The sequence below is a fragment of the Meriones unguiculatus genome, chromosome 3 (genome assembly GCF_030254825.1).
Source record: "Meriones unguiculatus strain TT.TT164.6M chromosome 3, Bangor_MerUng_6.1, whole genome shotgun sequence".
NCBI lineage: Eukaryota > Metazoa > Chordata > Mammalia > Rodentia > Muridae > Meriones > Meriones unguiculatus.
Genome location: NC_083351.1, coordinates 67950111 through 67975911, shown reverse-complemented (window position 1 = coordinate 67975911; position 25801 = coordinate 67950111). Strand labels below are relative to the sequence as shown.

Here is a 25801-nt window from a genome sequence, read left to right as displayed (position 1 = left end):
TTTATTTGGAGTTTTCAGTCACTAAGCACATAAAGATTCTCAGATTTTAAAGGGTTAAGAAGCGGGAGATCCAAGATGGTGGCGACCAGCATGCACAGTTTTTGAGAGGCAGAGGAGCTGAAGTGCCATAGTTGGTACAACTGAAACAACAACAGGCACACTGAAACCGCTAGAACTCTCTCATCTTCCTGAAGAATTCTCCAGACACAAGAGAAAGATGGTCCCAGTTTGAACTGCAGAATCCAGGAACAAACAGTGAAGGTTACAGATTAGAAAATGGCCAGGGGTCAGTGAAAGAACACATCCAACATAAATCAGGACATCATGGCTTCACCAGCAAACCCCCAAATTAATGGATACTTCCATTCATCAGAAACACAGGAAAATGACTTTAAAGCTATGCTTATCCAGTTATGTTAGGTGCATAAGGAGGAAACAAACAAATCTCTCAGAGAACTTGCCAAACAAATCCAGACAGTTAAAGAGAAAACAAACAAATCTCTCGAAGAAGTGTCCACCCAAGTGGAGGCAAAGAAAGAGGAAATAAGCAAACTTCTCAAAGAAACATAGGCAAATATAGCCAAACAAATAGAGGCACAAGTAGAAATACAATTAGTGACATATAGAGAGGAAATGAACAAAAAAAATAGAGGCCATCATAGAGAGAGAGGAATCCAATTCAAACAGGTGAAGGAAATAGTGCAAGGCATAAGAACAGAATTAGAATCAATAAAGAAAACACAAACTGAGAAAACCCCGGAGCTCAAGAACCTAGAGAAAAGATCAGGAACCACAAAGGTAATCATCACCAATATAATACAAGAGATGGAAGAGAGAATCACTGGAGCTGAAGATATACTCTCAGAAATTGATATTTCTCTCAAAGAAAAAGTAAAATCAGAAAAGTCTCAAACACAAAACATCCAAGAAATCATGAAAAGACAAAATCTAAGGATAATAGGAATTGATGAAAAAGAAGACTCCAGACTCCAAGGTCCAGAAAATATTTTCACGTCCTTGAGAGTGGTGAGCAATTCATTGATGCAGAAAAGATAATCTGCCATTCCGAGTACAACCAGGACAACATGAACAATGACATCATGTGAATCAAACTGAAGTCACCTGCCATCCTTAACTCTCACGTGTCCACTATCTCTCTGCCCAGATCCTCCTGTGCATCTACAGGAGCTCAGTGCCTTGTGTCTGGCTGGGGAAATACTGTGAACTTTGGTGGTAAGTACCAATGGAACACAAGTTCCATGTATGCACATATAAGACATGAAAGGCATATTGGTTATCAACATGGCAAAGTTTTTGCCTTGGGCGGTCAGAAGAGACCATGAGACCATGTAGAAAACACAACAAGCTGTTAGCAAGAAGCTGAAATAATTAACTGGTATGGTCAGTGATGTGAGAAAATGACAAGTGACAAGTAAAAGTGACACTCAAGGATTTGTTGTTTCCTGAGGTATGCACCTCATGGAGGAGACACTGTCCTTATATTTGAAATTAAAAGACATAACATCAGGTTATTGTCCTGAAAGAACAGCTTGTTAGTAGAATTATTGAAAAAAAAAACCTTCTAAAATAAAAGTACTTCTAAATTATAATGGTTGGAAAATTTAAAGAAATGGAAAATTTATGGAAAATCATAGAAGAAAATTTTCCCAACCTAAAGAAAGAGATGTACATAAACATACAAGAGGCCTACAGAACACCAAATAGACTAGACCAGAAAAGAAACACCTCATGTTACATCATAGTCAAAACACTGAATCTATAGAACAAATAAAAGATATTAAAAGCAGCAAGGGAAAAAGGCAAGTAACATGTAAAGGTAGACCTATCAGAATTACACCAGACTTCTCATCAGAAACTATTAAAGCCAGAAAGGCCTGGGCAGAGGTCATGCAGACTTTAAGGGAGCACAGATCCCAACCCAGACTACTATACCCTGCCAAGCTCTCAATCAATATAAATGGAAGTTTCCACCTCCAGAGTACAAATTTACAGGCAGAATAGATGCCTGAATTGTTCTTTGAAAGATTCACCAGCAACACCCAGGGAAGCAAAGAAGATGAAGATGTTTATGGCTTCTTGGTGTGTCTGGAGTGGTCACTAGGATGAAGGCTTTTCATTCACAGGTATTCATACCTCCAGTTTTGGTTTGAACCACCAGGACCACAGTGCCAAAGAAGACAATTTTATTGAACACACACAAAATTTACAATCCTGTTCTGTGATGAACGGTGATTCAGCATCAAGTTCTGACACTCATTACTTTCCCAGTATTCTCTAAAGGTTATGAGAATGGAAGGAATGACTCCAGCTGGTGGCAATCAGTTCCTACAGTAGGAAACCACACTGGGGAAAGGTCAAAGGATAGTGCTCAAGGTTTCCCGAATTCTCCACGAAATTCACAGCAATCTGGTTCTCTCAAGAAGGAGTCTTGTTTACAAGCACAGACTTGAGCCCTTCACCTCCTGTGTTTAATATTTTGTCTTTCACAGTTATATCCTTTGACTTAAAGCTGGTCTGACATTTCACATTCTTATTAAATTTCTATTGTTAGAAACAATGTGTTTCCTGTGGATATTGAATTCTTATTAGTCTAAATTATTTTGGTTAGAAAATAGAAACAGAAAGAATGAAAATAAGTTAATCTACAAATACTGCACTACTTATTTTTGTCATTACTGTGACTACCAATTACACAGGACATGAGGGAAAAATAATTTATTTTAGGTCCTTGAATGAGGGCAAAGTTCACCATACTGCATAGGCCCTGGAAGCAGTTTGAGGTTTGGTTAGGAATGTGAGGTTCTTGCTCACATCTGGGCAGATCAGAAAGCAGTAATATAAACAATGACATATGAACTTGAATGACCAATGCTACTACACATTCTTAATCTTTACGATAAGAATTTGTCTTTTATTCATTATTAGCCAGATAGAGCCAAGTAATTGTGGTGATGATACTTGCTTTTTTGCCCAATGCTGATAAGTTGACCTGTGTCATAGCCTTCCTAACCTTCCATCCAGACATCCTCATTATGTAGCTATACTCAATATCTTATTTTTACTCATGCCTCACAGGCAGTGACACCATTGATTCAGTTGTCCTCTGACCTTGACACATGAGCACACAGTTGTCCTCACACCATGTCACACAGAGGCACACACATACGCACATAAACCTCCTTCTCTCTCACACACATCAGATACAAACACTCACAAACACATGTACACACAGAAAATATATGAAAAAATGAAGCAAAAAGAAGACTGGAAAGATGATAAAAAATGACCTCTGTAGTCTTTAGGCACATGCAAATCTGTACACACATATGATAATACATGACTACAAACTACATTAACATAATGCTTACAACACTCTGTTTCCTCAATGCTATGTTATTCTTTTGGTTTAAATTTGAATTTGAATGATTCAGACATTTTAAATAAATTAATATATATAAGATTAAATATTATAGCATCTGTGATCTGTGATTGTCTCAATTTAAGTTTGAAAGTTATGTAAAGATTCATGTTATCACTGTTTTGACACATATCTGAGCAAAGCAATGGAAGCAAGGAGGAATTATTCTGGCTCATAGTTTGAGAGTGTAATTATTGTGGTAGAGAATGTACAGTGGCAAATGTGAGGCTGTGCATGACATTGCATCCACAGACGGTATCGTAGAGACAGAAACACTTAAGCATCTAGCCTCGTTCTTTTTATGTAGTATAATCCAAACCCATATAGTGAAGTTGCTCACAGTTAAGGTAAAATTTCCCACCCCAGTTAACCAAAGTTAGAAAAGATATTTTGACATTCATAGAGATTTATTTTCAAGTTGAAGCTATATGCTGACAGATTGACAATCAATATATAAACAATGACATATGAACTTGAATGACCAATGCTACTACACATTCTTAATCTTTACGATAAGAATTTGTCTTTTATTCATTATTAGCCAGATAGAGCCAAGTAATTGTGGTGATGATACTTGCTTTTTTGCCCAATGCTGGAATGCTAGTAAATTTAGGTATGCCCTGGTTACTCGCATGCCTCACTGCGTGCCTATGCCCGTTGATGCCCCTCACGCTATGACTCTCTTCAGACAGAAAAGGGATCTTGGAATTACAGCCACCATTGTTACTACCATCTCATTGGCGGCTGTTGGAGCTACCACCGGGGCATTAGCCATGAGTCATACTGGGCAGACTGCTCAGACCCTGAATAATCATTTAGCCAATGTAGCTCATGCCTTAGTTGTACATAAAGGAATTAATGCTGAACTAAAAGGAAGCTTGATGGTGTTCAATCAGAGGATTGACCTCGTGCAGGAGCAAATTGATACCCTATGGCAAATCGCTCAACTTGGCTGTCAATGAAAATATGCTGGACTTTGAGTCACTAGCATATAACATGAGAATTTTTCCTGTGCTGCAAATCTGTCTAAACAATTGTCGAGCTATATTTTAGGTAATTGGACTGGAGAATTCGATACTACGATGGAGCAGCTGAGAGTGGCCATTGTCACAGTAAATTCTACCAGAGTGGACGCAGGACTAGCCACAGGATTATCATCATGGATTGCTGCAGCCATGAATCATCTGAAGGAATGGGCGGGCATGGGAGCATTAGCAGGCCTTCTGGTGTTGGTCTCCTTGGTTTGCCTGTGGTATATATGCAAGATTAGAGTCTCACAACAGTGTGATGCAGCCTTGATCATTCAGGCCTTTACAGCCATTGAAGCAGGACATTCTCCCCAAGCATGGTTGGATACCATAAAAAGCTAAAATGTTACGCTCAGGATGCGAGGCTAAGCACTGCACTCGGGGTCAGCCGCTTTGGACCCAGAGAAGAGCATGTCTGGTTGCATGCGGGTTGATGCCCCAGGTCCCGCCTCTGAGAAAAAGGTATCAGACGGGTCTGATGCTCTTTGGGTGGATGACACCTAAATGAACATCGGTACAAAGTCCCAATTTATTTCTAATATCAGAGATCAGACCTCTACTTTTGCCTGATGCATCTAAAACAAAAAGGGGGAACTGTAGAGAGCTGCGGAATGCTATGCCTTAAAGATGGAGCTGGTTTCTGCCTTCCACCTTCCCAATGGTGAGTGCTCTCTGTCACGAACAATTCCACATTTGGCTAAGGCTGAGGATCTGGCTTGCTTCCATGTATGTGGACCTATCTGCATTGCCCACGTGGCACGCCTGGGTTGGCTACCCAGAGGCTATTTAAGCTGTGGGCTGGCTTTCCCCAGGGTCCGAGGATTGTTCAAGGTTTCTGAATAAACTGCATTGAAAAAAAAAAGAAAGAAATAAAAAGAAGTGATTATATATAAGCGTAAGTGGAAGGCTGAGAGTCTTAGGGTCTTATTTTTGTACTAAGCAGTTTTAATCATCACTTTTTATGACAAGAATACGATGCTGTTCAGACTTTTGTCATTTGTGGTTTTAATTGTACATGTCTATTATTGGGCTTAGTTAAACTTATTTGTTAATAAAATTAAACTTTAGCTTTAAAAAAAAAGAATTTGTCAGAAGAAAAACATGCTTTGATACAAAATAAGTTTAAAGTTTCTAGAAACAACACATCTTGTGTTTGTGCTATTTAAACAATTTCAATAAATCTTAAGTATATATTGGTATATATGGACTTCCAATGAGTGAATTAACTCCCAGACTGAATAAAACACAGCTGATGTGAGTTCAGTCTTCCCTTACTCTTGTGTTTTATGTGAGAACACATTGCTTTTGATAAGTAGATTTTTCTAAGTGTAGACTTAAGCTCATTGTGAATTGTTATAAATGATGTTGAGCATGAATCTCACATTCCAGGTTTGTCTTTGTGTCTCCAGCTACAAGTGTTATCTTCATCTCTTTACCATATTCAAAGTTGCTTGAAAAAAGTTGGTCAGAATGCAGTTATGCTGAATCAAACTTTGTTTTCAATGAAAGTTGCTCATTTGAAGCAGCCTCTATTATTTTCTAGGGGGGTCATACTTGCTTCACAGGCCAGATCAATAAACCAGTTGATTAGATATCCATGCTCAATCAACCAGTTAGAAGAACCATGTAAAAGGTGGAAAGCAGAGAAAGGAGATTTATCAGTATGGCCATATTTGGTAAGAGGGACAACGAGATCCCCAATAAACCTGAAGCTGATCCTGGGGGTTCTATATAGAATTTCAAGTTTAAAGAGAAGGCTAACATTTTGTAAAACAAGGCTGCCCACCACTGACCCATCATTATTTGTGCTTTTTTCTCCCCACTTAAGGTGATCTGACAAGTTGTAAGAACTGTGTGATAGTTCCTTTGAGTATAAGATAATGAACATAGAGAGGACGCCTAGTAATCGGAGCCATGAAGCCTGAATGGGACATACTTTGTAAGCAGACAAGGTGTCTGACTTGTAGGCTGCAAGGTGTGCTGGGACAATGGTGGCACAGAACTTGTGGGAATGATCTAACTAGAGGCTCACCCCAATTTAGGGAGCCCATGATGGACACTGCCTGGATAGCCAGGAAACAGAGACTGGGTAGCCTAGGGACACAACTGAGAAAAAAGTCAGTAAATGATTCCTTATGATATTCTGCTATACTCATAGATAATTGGCTAACCCAATCTTCAGCAGAGAGGTTTCATCCAGCAACTGATGGGAGCAGATGCAGAGACCACAGATAGCCATTAGAGGAAATGTCAGGAAACACCACAGGAGAATAGAAGGAAGGATTAGAGGTACCAGAGGGGTTTAGGACACAAGGAGAACACGGCTCACAGACTCAACTAAACAGAGATCATAGGGCTTAGAGAGACTGAAGCAACAACCATAGGGTTATGGTTTTGTAGCTTGCTGTTCTTGTGGACTCCTAACAGTGGGAGGAGGGGAGTGCCTCTGACTTTTCTTGCTCTTCAGCCCCTTTTCTTCCTACTGAGTTGTCTCATTCTTGCTAGATATGAGGGATTATGCCTAGTCTTATTGTAACATCGTATGCCTTGTTATATTGATTTCCTTGGAAAGCACATTCTTTTCTGCAGGCAAACTGAGGAGGAATAAATCAGGGGTGGGCAAGTTTGAGGGGGAAGGACTGGCCTGAAAAGAAAGAGAAGAAATTGCACTTGGGATATATAGAATATGAGGGTAATTAAAAAATAAAGACATGTTACCCTCCTCCCGTCCAGAACTGACACCATTTCCTAACTTTTTTTCCAGTAGGCAATTACAGAGAAAAGTCTCTGTGCTTGGGGTCTATTGAATGGTTGTCTGATACACTGATAAATTCACATGTTGCTTTAGGATATCTTCATTTCCAATAGGGCACTTATAATGCTCCTTTTAATCTCTGTATGTTATGACCTAGTCTAAGCTATTGGATGAAGAGGACCTCCATGTGGATTGTTGAGATAGTAATTGCCAAAATACTTTTGGTTCAGAATCCAGAAAATCTAATATCCTTACCAATATCATGTTTTGGCCACCACCCAATGTTTTTTTTTTTTTTTGTTTGTTTGTTTGTTTAGAAACCAAGCCTATTGCTTTGGTTCTGCTTTGGTTCTGTTACAAATATTGAAGGAAGTCATAACCCTTGGTGACAAATTTCTTGTTGAGTGTAATTACTACACTCCTCTTTCCCTACTGATCTAAGTCCCATGTTCCCCTGTCTTCCCAAGTGTACATGGCCTTTCATCTGTTCAAGGGTATTGTTTGAAACAGACTCATTTCCTCCACCCACACTCCTTTGTGGAATTTGGTGCCTTTGTTGTGGACTTACTGCTTACTTGAAACCTTTAGCAAGTAGCGAACCAATCATTTTCCTTCAGGTATCACAGTCCTTCTAGTTTCTCTTTAAATGAGGGACAACCATTTGATGGGGGTACAGGTTTCTGCAGCAATTTCCTTCTCACATGCATATTGTTTAGATTTCCTACACATACTGCAGTGGTGGAAGAAAATAGTGTTTCCTTTGAGATGGCATGACCTAGTTCAACATGAAAAATTCATATTATACTTAAGTATTGAAGATCTTTACATTTGCTATTCTGGGTTTCAAAAGTCATTTGGACCTTGTTTGGGTCATTTTTGGATACCCACATAATATAGTCAACCTTGGCCTTTTGGAATTTGAGAGAATACTGACATTGCTCTCACAAATATTAGGTTCTGTTGTTATTGAATAACTCACAGGACCCAAAACTGCATCAGGTATGTTTTCTTTCCTTTTCTTTATTTTTTGGAGGAAAAGGTTTATTGGGGTTACACTTCCATATCTCTGTTTTATCATCGAAGGAAGTGAAGACAGGGATTCAAATAGCACAGGAACCTGGAGGCAGGATCTGATGCAGAGGCCACTGAAGGTTGCTGCTTACTGGATTACTTCTCATGGCTTGCTCAGCCTCATACATTTTTTATAATAATACTTTATTCACTTTGTATCCCCACATAAACCCCACTCTCCTCCCCTCCTAATCCCACCTTCTCTCCCCCTTCTTCATGTATGCCCCTCTCCAAGTCCACTGATAGGGGAGGTCCCCCTCTCCTTCAGGTATGTTTTCTTGCAGAGTTCTCATTTATTTGTTCAGCCTTTTCTTATCCTTGATATTTCTAGACTTCCTTATTTCAACATCATTTGTTTTGTTTGAGTATGAAATATCATAAGCAGGGTTATGTGTAAAACCACTTGGTCCCCAGGTGATATAATTAGTGAGGGAAAGGATGGATATTTGGATAGGCATAATCGGAGAAAATGGACGATTATACACACCCATTCAAAGCCTGGTGTCCTGTGCTCTTTCTTCATTTCCATATTCCCCAAAGTGGAAAATGACAATAACACTATATTGCCACTACAGTGCAGTTCAGAAAATCAGAACAATCAGTGATGGACTGAATTTCCTGACATTAGTGACAAAACAAATCTTCCCTCTTTTTAACTGGTGGTTCCAGAAATGTTTTTCTTTTTAACTTCTTAACACAAAAAAAAATTTTCCACTCCAAAAAGGCACATTTTTATAGTCATAAACTTGCTTGTGTGGCTATTAAACCTTAGCAGGAGAATTTGCAAGATTTAGAGAACAGAGCAATAGCAACCCCAGAATGTTATGAGTTCAGTTAATGGAAAAAAACTTTTTGGAGCTTAGAAGTCTGTTTTGTCAATGGAAACAAGGAGGATGAAGGCTGGGTTTAAAAACTGTAATGAACAGATTCTCTGTAAAAGGGATAAAGGTCACACATTCTCTATTCTGTCATGTCTACATGATGTATGTCCTGAAACTGACTATCTGCCTGAATGATCAGGAAATAATCTATCTAATATACAATTTGGGTTTAGAAAGTCCAGCTTTCTCACAATGTTAGATTTAACAAAAGAAGTCATGTGACAACAAGAAATAGGATTGTTGTACGTCTTCGGAATTGACCATATGTCACTCATCAAAAGTTCATGGACAGGAAATGATAAACTTACCTGAACATAACTTGGGTAAAGAATAATTCCAGGCATATGGCTTAGACACAGTACCCTAGGAAATTGTATTCATTAGTCAGCTTTTTACCATATTTAACTATGAAGATTTTTCAAAGTTTCAGATGATCTACTTGAGCTCAGACATATTTGAAGATTTAGTAAAATTCAATGTCATTTACTTTTGATGGTTTTGCAGACATATAGAATGCAATGAGTCAATGTCATGGTCAGTCATACCCTGATCTCTGTGATAAACTTTAGAGTCTTGACAAGCATACAAGTTCATAATAACTGAGAGAATGGCTTGTCTACCTGTGATGGTGAAAACTATACCCCCATGGGGATAAAAGTCTCAGGGATGCTAATAACACGGAATGAATATAAAGAAAAGTTGAAGGTTGTGCATTTACCCAGACCAAGAGAGACACCATGTTCATGTAGGCTGAAGATGACAACACTGTAGTTTTTTAATCCATATTTGTGTAGCATGTGCCATAGAGTCTGGAATTGCTGCTGCAGGATTTATTATTTTCCATCTTAAATGTTGAACTTACGTTGCTCTTGTTCTTCCTTGCTTTAGTTGTATTCATTGTTTGTACTACTTATTTTGGTTCTTCCTTGCTTGGTCTTATTCATGTGTTTGTATTAATTTTTGTGCATTGTTTGTTGTATGTATGAATATGATTCACTTTTGCAGGAACTCACAATGAACAAGTATCCTTGAATCTCAGTAGACATTTTTCATTTTTTAAGATTGAGTCCCACTTCTTACCTAAAATCTGGGAAATAGTAAGAGCTGGAGAGCACAGGGTCTCCACAAGGAGAGCAACAGAACAAGAAAATTTGAACACAGGGAACTTCCCAGAGACTCATACTCCAACCAAGGACTATTCATGGAGATAACCCAGAACCCCTGCACAGATGTAGCCCAGGGCAGTTCAGAGTCCAATTGGGTTACATAGTAATGGGAAGAGGGACTGCCTCAGACATAATCTGATTGGCCTGCTCTTTGATCACCTCCCTCTGCGGAGGAGCAGCCTTACCAGGCCATAGTAGAGGACAATGCAGCCACTTTTGATGTGAACTGATAGACTAAGATCAGAAAGGAGAGGAGAACCTCCCCTATTAGTGGACTTGGGGAGTGGCATGCAAGCAGAGGGAGGAGGGAGGGTGGGATTGGGAGGGGAGGAGGGAGGGGCTTATGGGGGGATGCAGAATGAATAAAGTGTAATTGATGAAAAATTAAAAAAAAATAAAGGGAGATTTCTTCCACAAAAAAAAAAATAAAAATAAAAAAAAAAGATTGAGTCCCAAGTGGCCCAGCTAGACCTAATGTCTGTGTTTCTGAGAATAATCTTGAAATACTGATCATCCTGCCTCCTTCTCTTCTTCCAACTACTGAGATTACATATGTGTGCCATACTCTCCTCTACTGAGACTTTGCATTTACACTTCACAATAATGCTTCCATGGTTGAGACCAGGGAGTTCTTGGAAGTGCACCAAATATATTTTAGATTATGAGAAGGTGATAATCTTTTGCATGTCAGTTTTGGGAAGTTGTGACTCAACTATAAAATGTACTCCGTGGTGTTGTGTGTTGAAAAGTTGATGCTCAATTGCTGAGGCTATTGTGGCCAGGTAGGGTTGAGTTGAAAGTAGTAGCCAACTGTGATATGATTTTGTTTTTTTATATCTAGTACTAATATCTCCTCACCCTTTATTTTCTGAGTGTCACAATATGGTGCTAGAGAATCACCTCTGGCACCACTTTTTTTTTTCCTTTTTTCTTTTCCATTTATTTGTTTATTTAATCAGCCTGATCACAGCTTTCTCCCTCATCTCATCCAAGTCCTGCCCTTGTGCCTCTCTACCTCCTTTTCCTTTCCCTTCTTCTCAGGGTAGGGTAGGCCCTCCATGGGTATCTTCCTACCCTGGCATATCAAGTAGTAGCAGGGATAAATGCATTCTCTCCCACTGAGGTCAGACAAGGCAGCCCAGCTAGGAGAAAGGGACCTAAAGGCTGGAAACAGAGTCGAAGACAGCCCCTGATCTAAATGTTAAGGGATCCACATGAATAGCAAGCTGAGCAACTTGTACATATGTGTAGGAGACCTAGGTCCAGCCCATGCATGCACTTTGGCTGGTCGTTCAGTCTCTGAACCATGATTCTGTAAACTAACCCATGGGTCCAGGTTCATTTACTCTGTATGTCTTCTAGTGGTGACCTTGACTCTTCAGGCTCCCTCAATCTTTTCTCTAATTCTTCCACAAAACTCCCTAAGCTTGGCCTCTTGTTAGGCTGTGGGTCTCTGCATCTGTTTCATCAGCTGCTGGATGAAAACTCTCAGAAAACAGTTATGGTAGACTCCTGTTTGTAAGCATAGCAGAGTATCATTACTAGTGTGGGGGGTTGGCCCTCTCCCAAGTGGTGGGTCTTGAATTGGGCCATTTATTGGTTTGCCGTTCCCTCAGTCTCTGCTCCCTCTTTTTCCTTGCACTTTTTGTAGTAAGACAAATTTTGGGTCAAAGGTTGCATGAGTGAGTTGGTATATCTTTCTCTTCACTGGGAGTCTCACCTGGATACAGGAGGTCGTGCCTACAGGCTCCAGATCCCATCAGGGTAAGAGTCTCAGCTAGGGTAACCCCATAGACTCCCTGGAATCTCCTCTGTTTCAGAGATGCCATCCCAATTGATTTTTTTTATCTTTCTTTTTTTTTTTTCTTACTTTATTCTTTTATTCTCATTAACCCTGAAGCTCATAGGTTCAGTTAGCTTGACTAATCAATGGGTTCCAGGAATTCATACCCCCCACTCAAGCATGTACCACCACATCAGGCTTGTTTACATGGATTCTGAGGGCCTGAATTCAGGTCCCCAAGACTCTGTCTTAGATGACAGTCAAATAAAAGATCCAGTGTTTCCCAGTCCTGAGAGCTTCTTTTTTTTTTTTTCATCAATTACACTTTATTCATTCTGCATCCCCCCATAAGCCCCTCCCTTCTCCCCTCTCAATCCCACCCTCCCTCCTCCCTCTGCTTGCATGCCACTCCCCAAGTCCACTGATAGGGGAGGTTCTCCTCTCCTTTCTGATCTTAGTCTATCAGTTCTGATCTTAGTCAAAAGTGGCTGCATTGTCCTCTACTATGGCCTGGTAAGGCTGCTCCCCCCCAGGGGGAGGTGATCAAAGAGCAGGCCAATCAGATTATGTCAGAGGCAGTCCCTCTTCACATTGCTATGTAGCCCAATTGGACTCTGAACTGCCCTGGGCTACATCTGTGCAGGGGTTCTGGGTTATCTCCATGAATAGTCCTTGGTTGGAGTATGAGTCTCTGGGAAGTTCCCTGTCTTTCTCATGGTCCTCAACTCACCTTGCTGCTTTCCCCACAGCTGATTTCCTAACCCAGTTGCTCTCCTACCCAGTTCCCACCCTCCATCTTCTTCAGATGTGTATTTCATTTCCCCTTCTCAATGAGATTCAAGTATTCCCCCTTGGGCCTTCCATATTACTTAGCTTTTTTGAGTATGTAGATTGCAGCATGATTATCCTGTACTTTGTGCCTAATATCCACTTAACTTTGGGCACATACTATGCATGGCTTTCTGAGTCTGGGTTAACTTCACCAAGGATGATTTTTTTTTATTTCCTTCCATTTGCCTGCAAATTGTATGCTATCTTTGTTTTTAATAGTTGGGTAGGATTCCATTGTTTAAATGTACCATATTTTCTTTATGTCTTCTTCATTTGAGTGAATAGGTTGTTTCTGGTTTCTGGCTATTGTGAATAAAGCTGCTATGAACATAGTTGACCAAGTGTCATTGTGGTTTGGTGGAACAACTTTTGGGTATATGGACAGGAGTTGTATTGCCAGGTCCTGAGGTAGAACTATTCATGTTTTTCTGAGAGAGCACCAGAATGATTTCCAATGTGGTTGTACAAGTTTGGACTCTTTTTTTGGTCAGTGTTTTCCTTTAATTTTAATTTACTTTTCTTCTTAATTTTTAATTTATTTTATTTGTTACATTTTATACACTTTGTATCTCAGTTGTAGCCCTCTCCCTCATCCCCTTCCAATCCCACCCTCCTTCCCTCTTCTAATCCCATGTTCCTCCCCCAGTTAACTTATAGGGGAGGTCCTACTCCCCTTCCACCTGACCTTGTACTCTTACCAGCAAAGAAGTAGTGTTCCCTTTCTCCTCATCCTGTTCTGGTACAACTTTTATGTCACGAAGACTTTCTGTTCAAGTTTTTGAAGCAAAGTGATGTCAGACCTAATCTTCTTAAACCAAGAGTCCAGATAACTTGAAGTGTAATATCCAGCAATGTTCATAGAGTTACAAAATTGACTACCATATCATTTATAATTTTTCTGATTCTTTAACTTCCATGATATTACCGCTTCAAATGCAGAAATCTGAAGAAGTGGAAACTACTTGAAAACTACATGCATGACCTCAGTGATGACTCCTCGTAAAGGGCCAGTTGGTAAAGGAGACTGAACTAGCCATCAACTGTAAACAGACAAAGCTTCCAGAAGTGGGACAGGTACACCGACCCAGCCACAAAATGTTCACCTTAAATCTGTCCTGCCTGCGGTATGTTCTGGGGTAATGATGGCACAGAACATCTGTGAGTAGGCCAACAATGGCTGGTCTAAATTGGTACACAAGAAAGCAAGTCCACCCCTGACACTGCTTAGGTGGTCAGGAACCAAAGGTGGGAAAGCCCACAGACCAAGGCAAGAATGAAACACAACCAGAAAAAAAAGTCATTCAAATGATTCCTAATGATATTCTGCTATGCTCATAGTCACCTAGCCATTCTGACTGGTGTAAGATGGAATCTTAGAGTCATTTTTATTTGCATTTCTCTGATAGCTAAGGGCATTGAGCATTTCTTTAAGTGCTTCTCTGCTATTAGTGATTCCTCTTTTGTGAATTCTCAGTTTAGTTCTGTACTTCATTTTTAATTGATTATTTGATTTGTTGATGTTTAATTTCTTATGTGCTTTGTGTATTTTGGTTATTAGCCCTCTGTGTGATGTAGGGTTGGTGGTAAGGATGTGAAGAAAGAACACTCTTCCATTGTTGGTGGGAGTGGAAACTTGTATAACCTCTCTGGAAATGAATTTGGCATTTTCTCAGAAAATTGGGAATAGTTCTACATCAAGACCATGTATACCACTCCTGTGTACATGCCCAAAATATGTTCTACTACACAAGGACATTTGCCCAACTATGTTTATAGTGGCTTCATTCGTAATAGCCAGAAACCGGAAACAACCTAGTTGTCCCTCAACTGAAGAATTGCTACAGAAATTGTGGTACATTTACACAACGGAATACTATTTAGCTATTATAAACAAAGAAATCATGAAATAGATGTAACTAGAAAAGATCATCCTGAGTAAGGTAATGCAGACCCAGAAAGATGCACATGGTATGTATGCACTTAGAAGCAGATATTAGACCTATAGGACAGGATAACCATGCTACAATACATAGACCCAAAGAAGCTAAGTAACGAGGAGGGCCCAAGGAAGGATGCCAGAATGTTGTTCAGAAGGTAAAATAGAATAGAGAGCTGAAGTGGATGAAGAGAGAGAAATGGGCAGGAGATGGAATGGGGAGGAAATCAATGGTAGGATCAGATGTGGAAAGAATGGAGGTGAAAGGTGAGAGAGCTGGTAACAAGAAGAGAAACTGAGGGGGCATCTCTTTGTCAAGCTGGAGACCTGTGACAAGGTAGGTTCCTGGGAGGATATGGGTATGACTCTAGCTTAACTCCTATCAGGGGGGAACATGAAGACTGAAGTGACCACCTCCTAGCCAGGCAAGACTGGAAGGAGGAAAACAACAACCCACCGACAAAACCTTTGATCCAAACTTACCCTGCCTACAAGAAGTGCAGGGATAAAGAGGGAACAACGATTGAGGGAATGTCCACCAATAATTGGCCCAACATGAGTGAGTCCCCCCTCATGAAAGAGAACCAGCTCCTGAAACTACCAATGATACTTTGCTGTGCTTGCAGACAGGAGCCTAACATGACTGTCCTCTTGGAGGCTCTACAAGCAGTGGACTGAGGCAAATAGTGGGACTTGTAGCCAAGCATGGGGTGGACATCTGGGGATCCTGTGGAAGTGTTGGGGGAAAGATGAAAGGACCTAGAGGAGACCAAAGAAGACAAAAAAAGAAGACCAAAAAAGACAAGTAACCCAGACACATGGAGGCTTACAGAGACTAAGACATCAACTAAGGAACATGCATGGTCTGGACCTGTGTCCCCTGCATATATGTGGCCCAAGGGCAGCTTGGTCTTCTTGTGTGTTGCCTGGTAAGTGGAGGGGGTTCCTGTTTCTAACATGGACTCTGTTGCTTACTTTTGGATGAGTTCCCTCTGGCAGGATTGCCTTGCCTGACCTCAATGGATGATATGCTCAGTCCTGATGTGACTTGATGTGCTGGGGAGGGTTGATATGGGTGGAAGGAAGCTGCTCTTTTCTGGGGGGAAAGGGAGAGGGGAAGGAGGAAGGAGTGAAAGTGGGACTGGGAGGATAAGAGGGAGGGGTCACCCTTGAGATGTAGAGCAAATAAACTGATTTGTTCAATTGTCATCAGAGAAGCCACATCGAGTATATGATGGAGCAGATATGGAGAACCAGGACCAAACATTAGGCAGAGAAAGTACAACTGAAGATGGGAAGGAAGTGTCATATAAGCTCGAGGGGTAGAGGACATCATGAGAATATGGCCTATAGAATGAACTAAGCAAGGGCACATAGGAACTCACAGAGACGTGAAGCTCTAAGAACAGACCTTGTATGGGTCTGAGCTCTGTCCTGTGCATATAAATTATGAATATTTAGCTCGGTATATTAATAGGACTCCTTACAGTGGGAGTGGATGAGTCTCTGAAGCTTTTGCAGCTCTTGGGACCCTTTTACTCCTACTGGGTTGCTTCATCCAGCCTAGAGATGAGGGATTGTGAATAGTCCTATTTTAAAATATTATACCATGTTCAATAGATCTTTCTAGGAGCGCTGCTGTCTTTTTCTTTTTTCTTTTTTTAAGGAAAATCAAGAAGAAGAGGATTTGGGAGAAAAGAGAATTTGGGACAGGGACTGGGAGGAGTGGAGGATGGGGAATGTCTAATGCATGAGAGGAGTTAAAAAAAAAAGAAAAGAAAACCTCTACACTAGCACACACATTTAAGTAATCAAAAACAAAAGTAAATCTGAAAAAAGAAAAACTTGATTTAAAGTTTTTAATCAGTAAGCCTCATCGAGATTCTCTGAAGAATAAAATTGAAATCCAGGAAACAGCCTGGTGGTGCTGACTTGCTACTTTATAAGAAACTATTTGAATAAGGTAACAACTGATAATAACTGCACTTTTATGTGTTTTATTGTTAATGTATTTGTACATAATGTAGTATGAAGCAAGTCTGCTCATGGGTGTATGGCAGCCAAGCAGCTAACAAAATCTGTCCTATCTACTAATAAAGCATTAATAATTATTTAAAAATACAGTGATAATTGTACTGTGTTCACCGTTGTATACTCTGTAACATATCACAGGAGGTCAGTAGGTTCTTATAAATACAGATGAATGATTAAATGTATACAATTTTTTTCAATACAGTAGTTCAACTCATTGATCATTATCTCATTTAGCACCAAGTTTCAAAGAATGCTCTATAATATCAGTCAAGAACCAGACTTGCACAGATATGGAACTGCAGAAAATGTTTTATTTAAACCTTACTTCAGGCATAGAAAGAAAGAGAAATGGGTCAAGACCACGTGATTTATGGAAGGTAAAAGACTCAGTTGGTGGCCATGGTCTCTTCAATCCAGTCCAGGTAGTTGCAGACCTTGGTGTAGACACCAGGCTTGCCTCTCATGGCACATCCGTAACCCCAGGAGACGATACCCTGGACCTCTCCATTGCAGACAACAGGGCCGCCAGAGTCACCCTGTTCAGAAAGAAAAAACAATCTATGAGTATGTTGAGGAGAGAAAATGGACTCCAGGAAGTTTTCCCATTATCATGGTTCCATTGTAGCATTTCTGACACTCTGAGAAGCAATGAAGACTCCCTATCTGTTAATTTGTGTATTTTGCATCCTTGCTCATCCTTTCTTAATAACTTTGTGTTCCTTGTTTGCCACATTAGGCAGGAAAATGTGAGGGCTGGGTTATTTCCTGGTCCTTTTATTGATCCTTCCAGAGTGGTCAAATTCCAGAAAACAGTTTCACAGAATTTTGATTCTTTGTACTATTTGCACATCATCTTCTGCAGTTATTTTACACTTGTTCCTATACAGTGATATCACAACGAGAAAAGCTGCTTCTATTCACACAAAACTTTTCAGACAAATGAACAGGCTTGTCAGCCAAAGAGACTAATTTTTTTTTCTTTTTTCTTTTTTTTTTTTTTTTAGGATTCAGAGAACACTCACATCACAGGAGTCCATTCCACCCTCCAGGAAGCCCAAGCAAAACATGTTGCGGGTGATCATGCCTGGGTAGGAAATTCTACAAGAACTGGCAGAGAGAACAGGGACTTCCAGACACTGAAGGCGTGATGGGTATTTGCCTGTTGAAAGTGAAAATGGAAGATCACTCAGCACCTTTCTGGAAAACTGTTTCTGTTCTGTGCTTTACAGCAGGGCCAGTCTTCCAAATTGCCAAACATTTACATTTTAGATGTACATTTGTTTTTAGAAAATGTTCTCATTAGTTCTAATGACTCTTTCTTTCTATGACAGTCCTTCCAATGGTCTAGGCTCTCAAATCTGGAACAATGCCTACTCCACTAGATACACACTTCAGGCACCTCCAAACCTCTGATAATCAATTCTATTTGTCACTTGAGATTTGGTTTTCTTTGCACACTGGTCACACCACTTAAATACTTTTGCATCACTATAATAACTCATTCTTTTGTGTTTTTTAACATACTCTTGAGAGTCTCCTGAACTGCAATTAAGTTTATTTCAGGACTACCTAAGTCTAAACCTGCCTTATCGAGCTTTGCCCCAGTGTAAGAATTTGAACTGTTGGCCACCTATATGACTTTCATCTCTGGTATTTGTAAATGGAACTTATATTTATTGACACTTACCACCAAGGCTCACAGTATTTCCCCAGCCAGACACAAGGCACTGAGCACCTGTAATTGCACAAGAATGTGGCAGAGAGATGGTGGACACTTGGGAGTTCAGGATGGCAGGTGACTTCAGTTTAATCAACATGATGTCATTATCCTCTGTGTCCTTGTTGTACTTGGGGTGGCGAATGATCTTTTCTGCATCAATGAACTGTTCACTACCCTCGAGGACATGGATATTGTGTTCTCCAAGGCGAACTTGGATTCTCCTGCATAACGATAAAAGATTTCTAAGTAACTCACTTGAGATTTTGAACTCCTCCAAGTTCAAAGTTCAAAAGCTAAAAACACAGACACTACCTTTATAAAGCATCCAATCCCATAAGAACTATGCAGTTAAAGTAAAATTGTGCCCCACTAACAATTTGCAGGGTAGATGATTTCTTAGATTGTTTTCTGCACATATAATCACAAAGGGCCATTCCCTTAGAGGTGGTTCTAGAGGACAGAGCACAGGAATCTGAGTATTGCTCCCTTACCTTTTGTAGCAGTGAGCTGCAGACAGCACCCATTGGTCGCTGATGAGGGAGCCACCACATTTATGACCAGTGCCATCATTCAGGGATACTTGGTAAGGAACAGAATGCTTCGGACAGGTGTAGCCTCCAATAATCTTGTCATCATCATCATCATTAGCAGGGAGAGCAACTGGGAATGCATAGGAAGAATTGTCTCAAATTTGTCTTCCACATGAACTTTGTACAGATCACCCAGAAAAAGACATAAATGTCCTCCTGCTCAGCAAAATGTACTCATAATGTTGTAAAGGTACTATATTCTGTTTTTAGCATGTAGTTTTTGATATATTAATAATAGAATATAGATTTACAAAATAATATTAATTTATTTGCTGTGTGTGTGCGTGTGTGTGTGGTGTGATATTGCACCTATGGAGGTAAGAAAGAAAGAAAGAAAGAAAGAAAGAAAGAAAGAAAGAAAGAAAGAAAGAAGCCATCAAATATTAGCTCCATCTGTCTGTCGTGTGGGTCCCAGATATCATACTTCAGTTCTAATTCTTGGTGGTAAGCAGATTTATTTGCAGAGCTATTTGCAACCCTGACATTCCTCTTTAAAATTTATCTTTTATATAGAATTTATGTCTTTCTACTTAACACATACAAATAATTAATTATTTATGTTGTTTAATACAATCTGTATCCATCATTTAATCACAATAACATGTTTTACTTCCCTAAACTTTCTCCTTTTCCTAGTTATTTTAGCACACTTATCATTTTGATATGTCCATTGATTCATTAAGTATTTCCAAAGAGATTTCTATTTTTCTTTGAAAATTCTATCCATGTTTGTAAATTATATTGACCATGTCAACCTCCAAGGTTTATTATAACTCTAGATAGCAATACATGTCTATGATACATTCATTCCAGTAAATGAAATTTCTAAGCAGGAAGAAATATATACTGAGTCAACACTCATATGAATTATGTAGTTTTGTTAACCTAGAAAAGATTATTTTTTATTATGGAATGACATGTATCTTTATACAGTGGCTTCGTTTGTAAAGATTTTGTTTGACAGACCCTAAGGATTTTTTCCATAGGTAATAACATACCTTTTACAAGTTTCATAGCTTTGTTACCAGACCTTTGATATTCCATGGAATCAGGATTTAATGTTTCTACCCTCTTCTTGGAGAAGATAGATCTTCTTGGAGATTCCAGTCATCTATTACTTCTTCTCAGGGAGGTGAAGACACACCTTTGTGTAATGTGTCCTGTCCTATTTTCCTTGACTAGCCCACTGAAAACGTTACTGGAGCAGGGAGTGTTCCCTAGCCCCTTGAAGCTCTTTGCACCTTGGAGCACATACTTAATGGCTTTTAATGGTTTTGTACCCACAAAGCATAAGCTGACATGTATGATAGATGCCCAGTGAATTGTTCTTTGAAAGACTCACCAGCAGCTCCCAGGAAAGCAAAGAGGATGAAGATCTTCATGGCTTCTCAGTGTGTCTGGAGTGGACACTAGGATGAAGGCTTTCTTTTCACCGTTATTTATACCACAGTGCCCCCCACTAAAAAAGGGTGATTTTATTTGAACACACACAAAAACAAATTTAGAATTCTGTCCTGTAATCGATGAAAGGTGATTCAACACCTAGTTTCTCCATCACTATTTCCCAGTGTTCTCCAAAGGTTATGGGAACGGAAGGAACAGCTCCAGCTGGTCCTACAGTAGGAAACCACACTAGAGAAAGATCAAAGGACAGTGCTCAAGGTTTCCTGAATTCTCCACGAAATTCACAGCAACCCGGTTCTCTCAAGAATAAGCTTTTTTACAAGCACAGACTTGAGCCCTTCACCTCCTGTGTTTAATTAATATTTTGTGTTTCACAATTATTTTAAGGTTGGTCTAAACTTGTACATTTGTATTAATTTCCTATTTTTAGAGACAAGCTATTTCCTGTACATAGGAATTTTTTATTAGTTTAAATTATGTTAGAAAATAGAAATAGGATGAAAATAAATTCACCTACAAATACTGTTTTAAGTATTTTTGTCATCACTGTGACTATCACACAGGAACTGAGGGGCCTTATTTTGGATCCACGAATGAGGGCAAAGTTCATCATACTGCATATGTGTAATAGGCATTGGAAGAGTTTATGTGTCTTGGTTTAGGACTATGGGATTCTTTTTTTCCAGTTTAATTTTATTTATTTCATTTTTATTATTTTCGGTTTATTCACTTTGTATCTCAGCTCTAGCCCCCTCCCTCATCACCTCCTAATCCCACCCTTCCTCCCTCTTCTTCTCTTATGTCCCTACCCCAGTCCAATGATAACAGAGGACTTCCTCCCCTTCCATCTGACCCCAGTCTATCAGGTCTCATCAGGACTGGCTTCTTTGTCTTCCTCTGTGGACTGGTAAGGCTGCTTCCCCATTAAGTGGAAGTGATCAAAGAGCAAGCGCATGACTTCATGTCAGAGATGGTACCTGTTCCTATTATTGGGGAACTCTCTTGGACACTGAGCTGCCATGGGCTACTTCTGTGCAGGGGTTCTGAGTTATCGCCATGCATGGTTCTTGTTTGAAGTATCAGTCTCAGAAAATATTCCTGTGCCCAGAGTTTTGGTTCTGTTGCTCTCCTTGTGGAGCTCCTGTTCCTCCAACACAATTCTTTACAGACCTTGAAAGAAAAATTCTCAACTTCATATGGAATAACAAGAAACACAGAATTGCTAAAACAATCTTCTACAATAAAATCTTCTGGAGGTATCTCTATCCCTGATCTCAAGCTGTACTATAGAGTAACAGTAATAAAAATTGCATGGTATTGGCATAAAAACAGAATGGTGGACCAATGGAATGGAAGAGAAGACCCAGAAATAAACCCCCACACTTACAGACACCTGATTTTTGACAAAGGTTTCAAAACCATACAATCGAAAAAAGCATCTTCAACAAATGGTGCTGGTCTAACTGGATGTCTACGTGTAGAAAAATGCAAATAGATCCATACTTATCACCCTGCACAAAACTAAAGTCCAAGTGGATCAAAGACTTCAATATAAAACCAGACACACTAAACCTATTAGAAGAAAAGGGAGAAGAGCCTTGAATTCATTGGCACAGGAGACAACTTCCTGAAGAGAACATCAACAGCCCAGGCTCTAAGAGCAACAATCAATAAATGGGACCTCATGAAACTGAAAACCTTCTGGAAATCAAAGGACACTATTGACAGAACAAAACGACAGCCTACAGATTGGGAAAGGTTCTTCACCAACTCTCTATTTGACAGAGGGCTTATAGCCAGAATACATAAAGAACTTAAGAAGATAAACAGCAACAAATCATGTAATCCAACTTAAAATGGGGTACAGAGCTAAACAGAGAATTCTCAAAAGAGGAATATTGAATGGCAGAGAAACAAAGAAATGCTCAACATCCTTAGTCTTCAGGGAGATGCAAATCAAAACAACCCTAAGATCAAAAGCAAGTGACAACACATGCTGGAGACGATGTGAAGAAAGAGGAGCCCTCCTCCATTGCTGGTGGGAATGTAAACTTGTACAACCACTTTGGAAATCAATCTGGCGCTTTCTCAGACAATTAGGAAGAGTGCTTCCTCAAAATCCAGCTATACCAGTCCTAGGCATATATCCAAAATATGCTCACGTATACAAGAACATTTGCTCAACCATATTCATAGTAGCTTTATTTGTAATAGCCAGACTGGAAACAACCCATTTGTCCCTCAGTTGAAGAATGGATGCAGAAATTGTGGTACATTTACACAGTGGAATACTATTCAGCAATTAAGGACAAAGAAATTATGAAATTTGCAGGCAAATGATGGGATCTAGAAAATATCATCCTGAGTGAAGTATCCCAGAAAAAAGACACACATGGTATGTGCTCACTTAGAAGTGGATATTAAACATATAATATAGAATAATCATACTAAAATCTGTACACCTAAGGAAGCTAATTAAGAAGGAAGCCCTGGTAAGATGCTCAATCTTCATTCAGAAAGGCAAATGAGATGGACATCAGAAGAGGGAGAAAACAGGGAACAGGAAAGGAGCCTACCATAGAGGGCCTCTGAAAGACTACCCAGCAGGGTATCAAAACATATGCTGAGACTCAGCCAAACTTTTTGCAGAGTGCAGGGAATCTTATGAAAGAAGGACTATGAGATTCTTGTTCAATGATTGGCTGATCAGAAAATAACAGTATAAGAAGTTTATATGTGTCATACCCTTTCTAGCCTTTCTTACAGACATACCCTTTCTCTGTGTCTACTCTATATACTGTTTCTTCATGCCTCCTGAGCAGTAAAAACATTGAGGACCAAGTTATCTTCTGACTGCAACACATGCACAATGTCACAGGAAGGGACACACATAGTCACACACAGAGACCTCCTTCACATGTATGCACTCCCCCAACACACACATGCACACACACATTTGCATGAAAACATTCAAGAACACATGTACAAAAGGAAAATATCTGAATAAAAAGTAAAAAAAAAAAAAGTTGGAAAGGTCCTGAAAGATGACTCCTGAAGTTGACTTTTGTTCTCTCCATGTACATGCAAATGTGTGCACACATAGGCCTTTGCACAAACACACTCACAATCACACTCTTTCCTCAAAAATATCTTTCCTTACCTGAGCTGTTGGATGGAGAATACCTCCATCTTCATTCAGATTACTTCATTCATTCAGGATTACTGAAATATTAATTGCCAAAACATTTTTGTTTTACAATCCAATAACCTGATGTCCTCAGCAAAATATTTTCTTAATCACTCTTCACAAAGGGACTAAGCCTATTTATTCCTGTCCCTGAAACTGAAGTTAGGTATGACTCTTGGTGACAAACTAATTGGTGAGTGTAATAACTATACCCCTGCTCCTCTTTTCCTTTTGGTTAAATGTTCTCCTGTGTCCCCAAGTGTAGGAGGCCGAATAGCTGGGCAATGTACATGCTCTTGTGCCTTGTTTGAAAGAGACTGGTTATTTCACACATACTCTTTCATGAAATATGGTCTTTTTGTTGTGGACACACTGCTCATTTGAACCTTTAACAAGTAATGAGCCCTTCCTGTGACATAGACATTTGAGTTTCTACCTGGATGAAGGACAGTCAGTTAAGGGAACTTTGGGTTGTTGTTACAATTTCTGTTCACGAAGATTTATTTCTTCGTGTGCATCTTATTTTGATTGTCAACAAATTTGGTGGTGGTGGTGGAAGAAAATGGTGTTTCGTTTTAGATTTTGTGACCAACATGCAATGTTTACATTATGTCTAAGTAAGGAAGATCTTTATATGTATCATTTATGGTTCAAAAGTCATTTGAGCTTTTTTTTCTGGGACATTTTTGGATATCCATGTGAAATGATCAGCCTTAGGCCTTTGGAGTTTAAGAAAATTCTTGACATTGCTCTCACCATTTTTAGAGCTTCTTATTATTGAATGCAATTCACAGAACCCAAAATTGCATCAGGTTTGTTTCCTTGGAGAGGGCTCATTTATTTCCTCAGAATTTTTCTTATCCTGAATAATATATCTAGAGTTCTCAACTTCAATATTATTCCTTTTTTTTTTAATGTCATGGTCAGGGTCATGTGTAAAGCAAGTTGCCCCCCAGGTGATATATTTAGTGTGAGAAAGAGTGGATATTTGAAGAAAGCACAATGGGAGAAAATGGATGATGGGGTACATGCCTTCAAAGCCCAGAATCCCATGTTCCTTCTTCATTACCACATTCTATGAAATGGAAAATGACAGTCTGTATTGTCACTACAATGCTATTTAGAAAATCAGGACAAACAGTGATGGTCTGTATTCCCTGACATAAATGCCAAAATAATAATTCTTTTTGAAGTGTTCTTCCAGTATTTTTTTAACATATAAGAAAATTTTAACACCAAAATCTGGTATCATTATGGTCATAAACCATCCTTTGTGGTTATTTATCCTTAGCAGAAGGAATTTTCAAGATTTAATGAAGATAACAAAAGAAACTCCAGAATTCTATGAGCTTATTTAATACACAAATCTTTTCAGATCTCAGTAGTCTGTTTTGTCAATAGAAGATAAAGTGGGCCAAGAGTGGGGTTATAAAGTGTAAGTAACACTCCATGTCTACAAGGAATACAGTCATGATTTCTCTATTCTGCGAAGCACATTTCGACAATAGTGTATGCCACGAAACTTTGTTTCTAGCTAAACACTAGCGGAGTCCTTAAGAAATTATGTAACTTACAATACTTAAAGTGACTGAAACATTTAGTCCATGTCATGAATATTATGTCTATTTTTGCCTTAATTACAATTGAAGTCAGGAGAGAATATAAAAGCAGAAAGTATTGAATATTTGCAGTTCAGTTGAAAAAGCCTGTGCAAAATTTGGGCTTAGAAAGATAAAAAGGTTTTTAGCAAATGTTAGATTTAACAAAGTATGCCGTTTTATTTATATGAGAAAGCATGAAATATGGCTGTAGTATGTCTTGGGAATTTGCTGAAGACATCTTTGACAAGTCAAACACACTGAGGTGGGGCATGGAGTCAGTGATTGAGTACTCATGAGACTTTTCTTTGAGGGAGTAAAACTCAATTCTCTATGGCCATCAAAAAATTCTCTGAGGTCAGGGAAAAGGGGGAAACA

The 25801-nt window shown here is 39.4% G+C and overlaps 1 protein-coding gene across 2 annotated transcripts; it reads right to left on the bottom strand.

Annotated features, from left to right (window-relative positions):
• Positions 1–17310: 17310 nt before the first annotated feature.
• On the bottom strand, positions 17311–20616 carry LOC110553971 (trypsin-4). Of its 2 annotated transcripts, none has more exons than XM_021646290.1 (5): positions 20577–20616; positions 19136–19304; positions 18612–18865; positions 17947–18083; positions 17311–17460 (listed from the first exon to the last, which is right to left on the bottom strand). In XM_021646290.1, the coding sequence occupies exons 1-5, from the start codon at positions 20614–20616 to the stop codon at positions 17311–17313; spliced, it is 750 nt and encodes a 249-aa protein (XP_021501965.1). The 2 variants fall into 2 exon arrangements, with proteins under 2 accessions (XP_021501965.1, XP_060234672.1); XM_060378689.1 differs by having other exon boundaries at positions 18612–18862.
• Positions 20617–25801: the final 5185 nt, after the last annotated feature.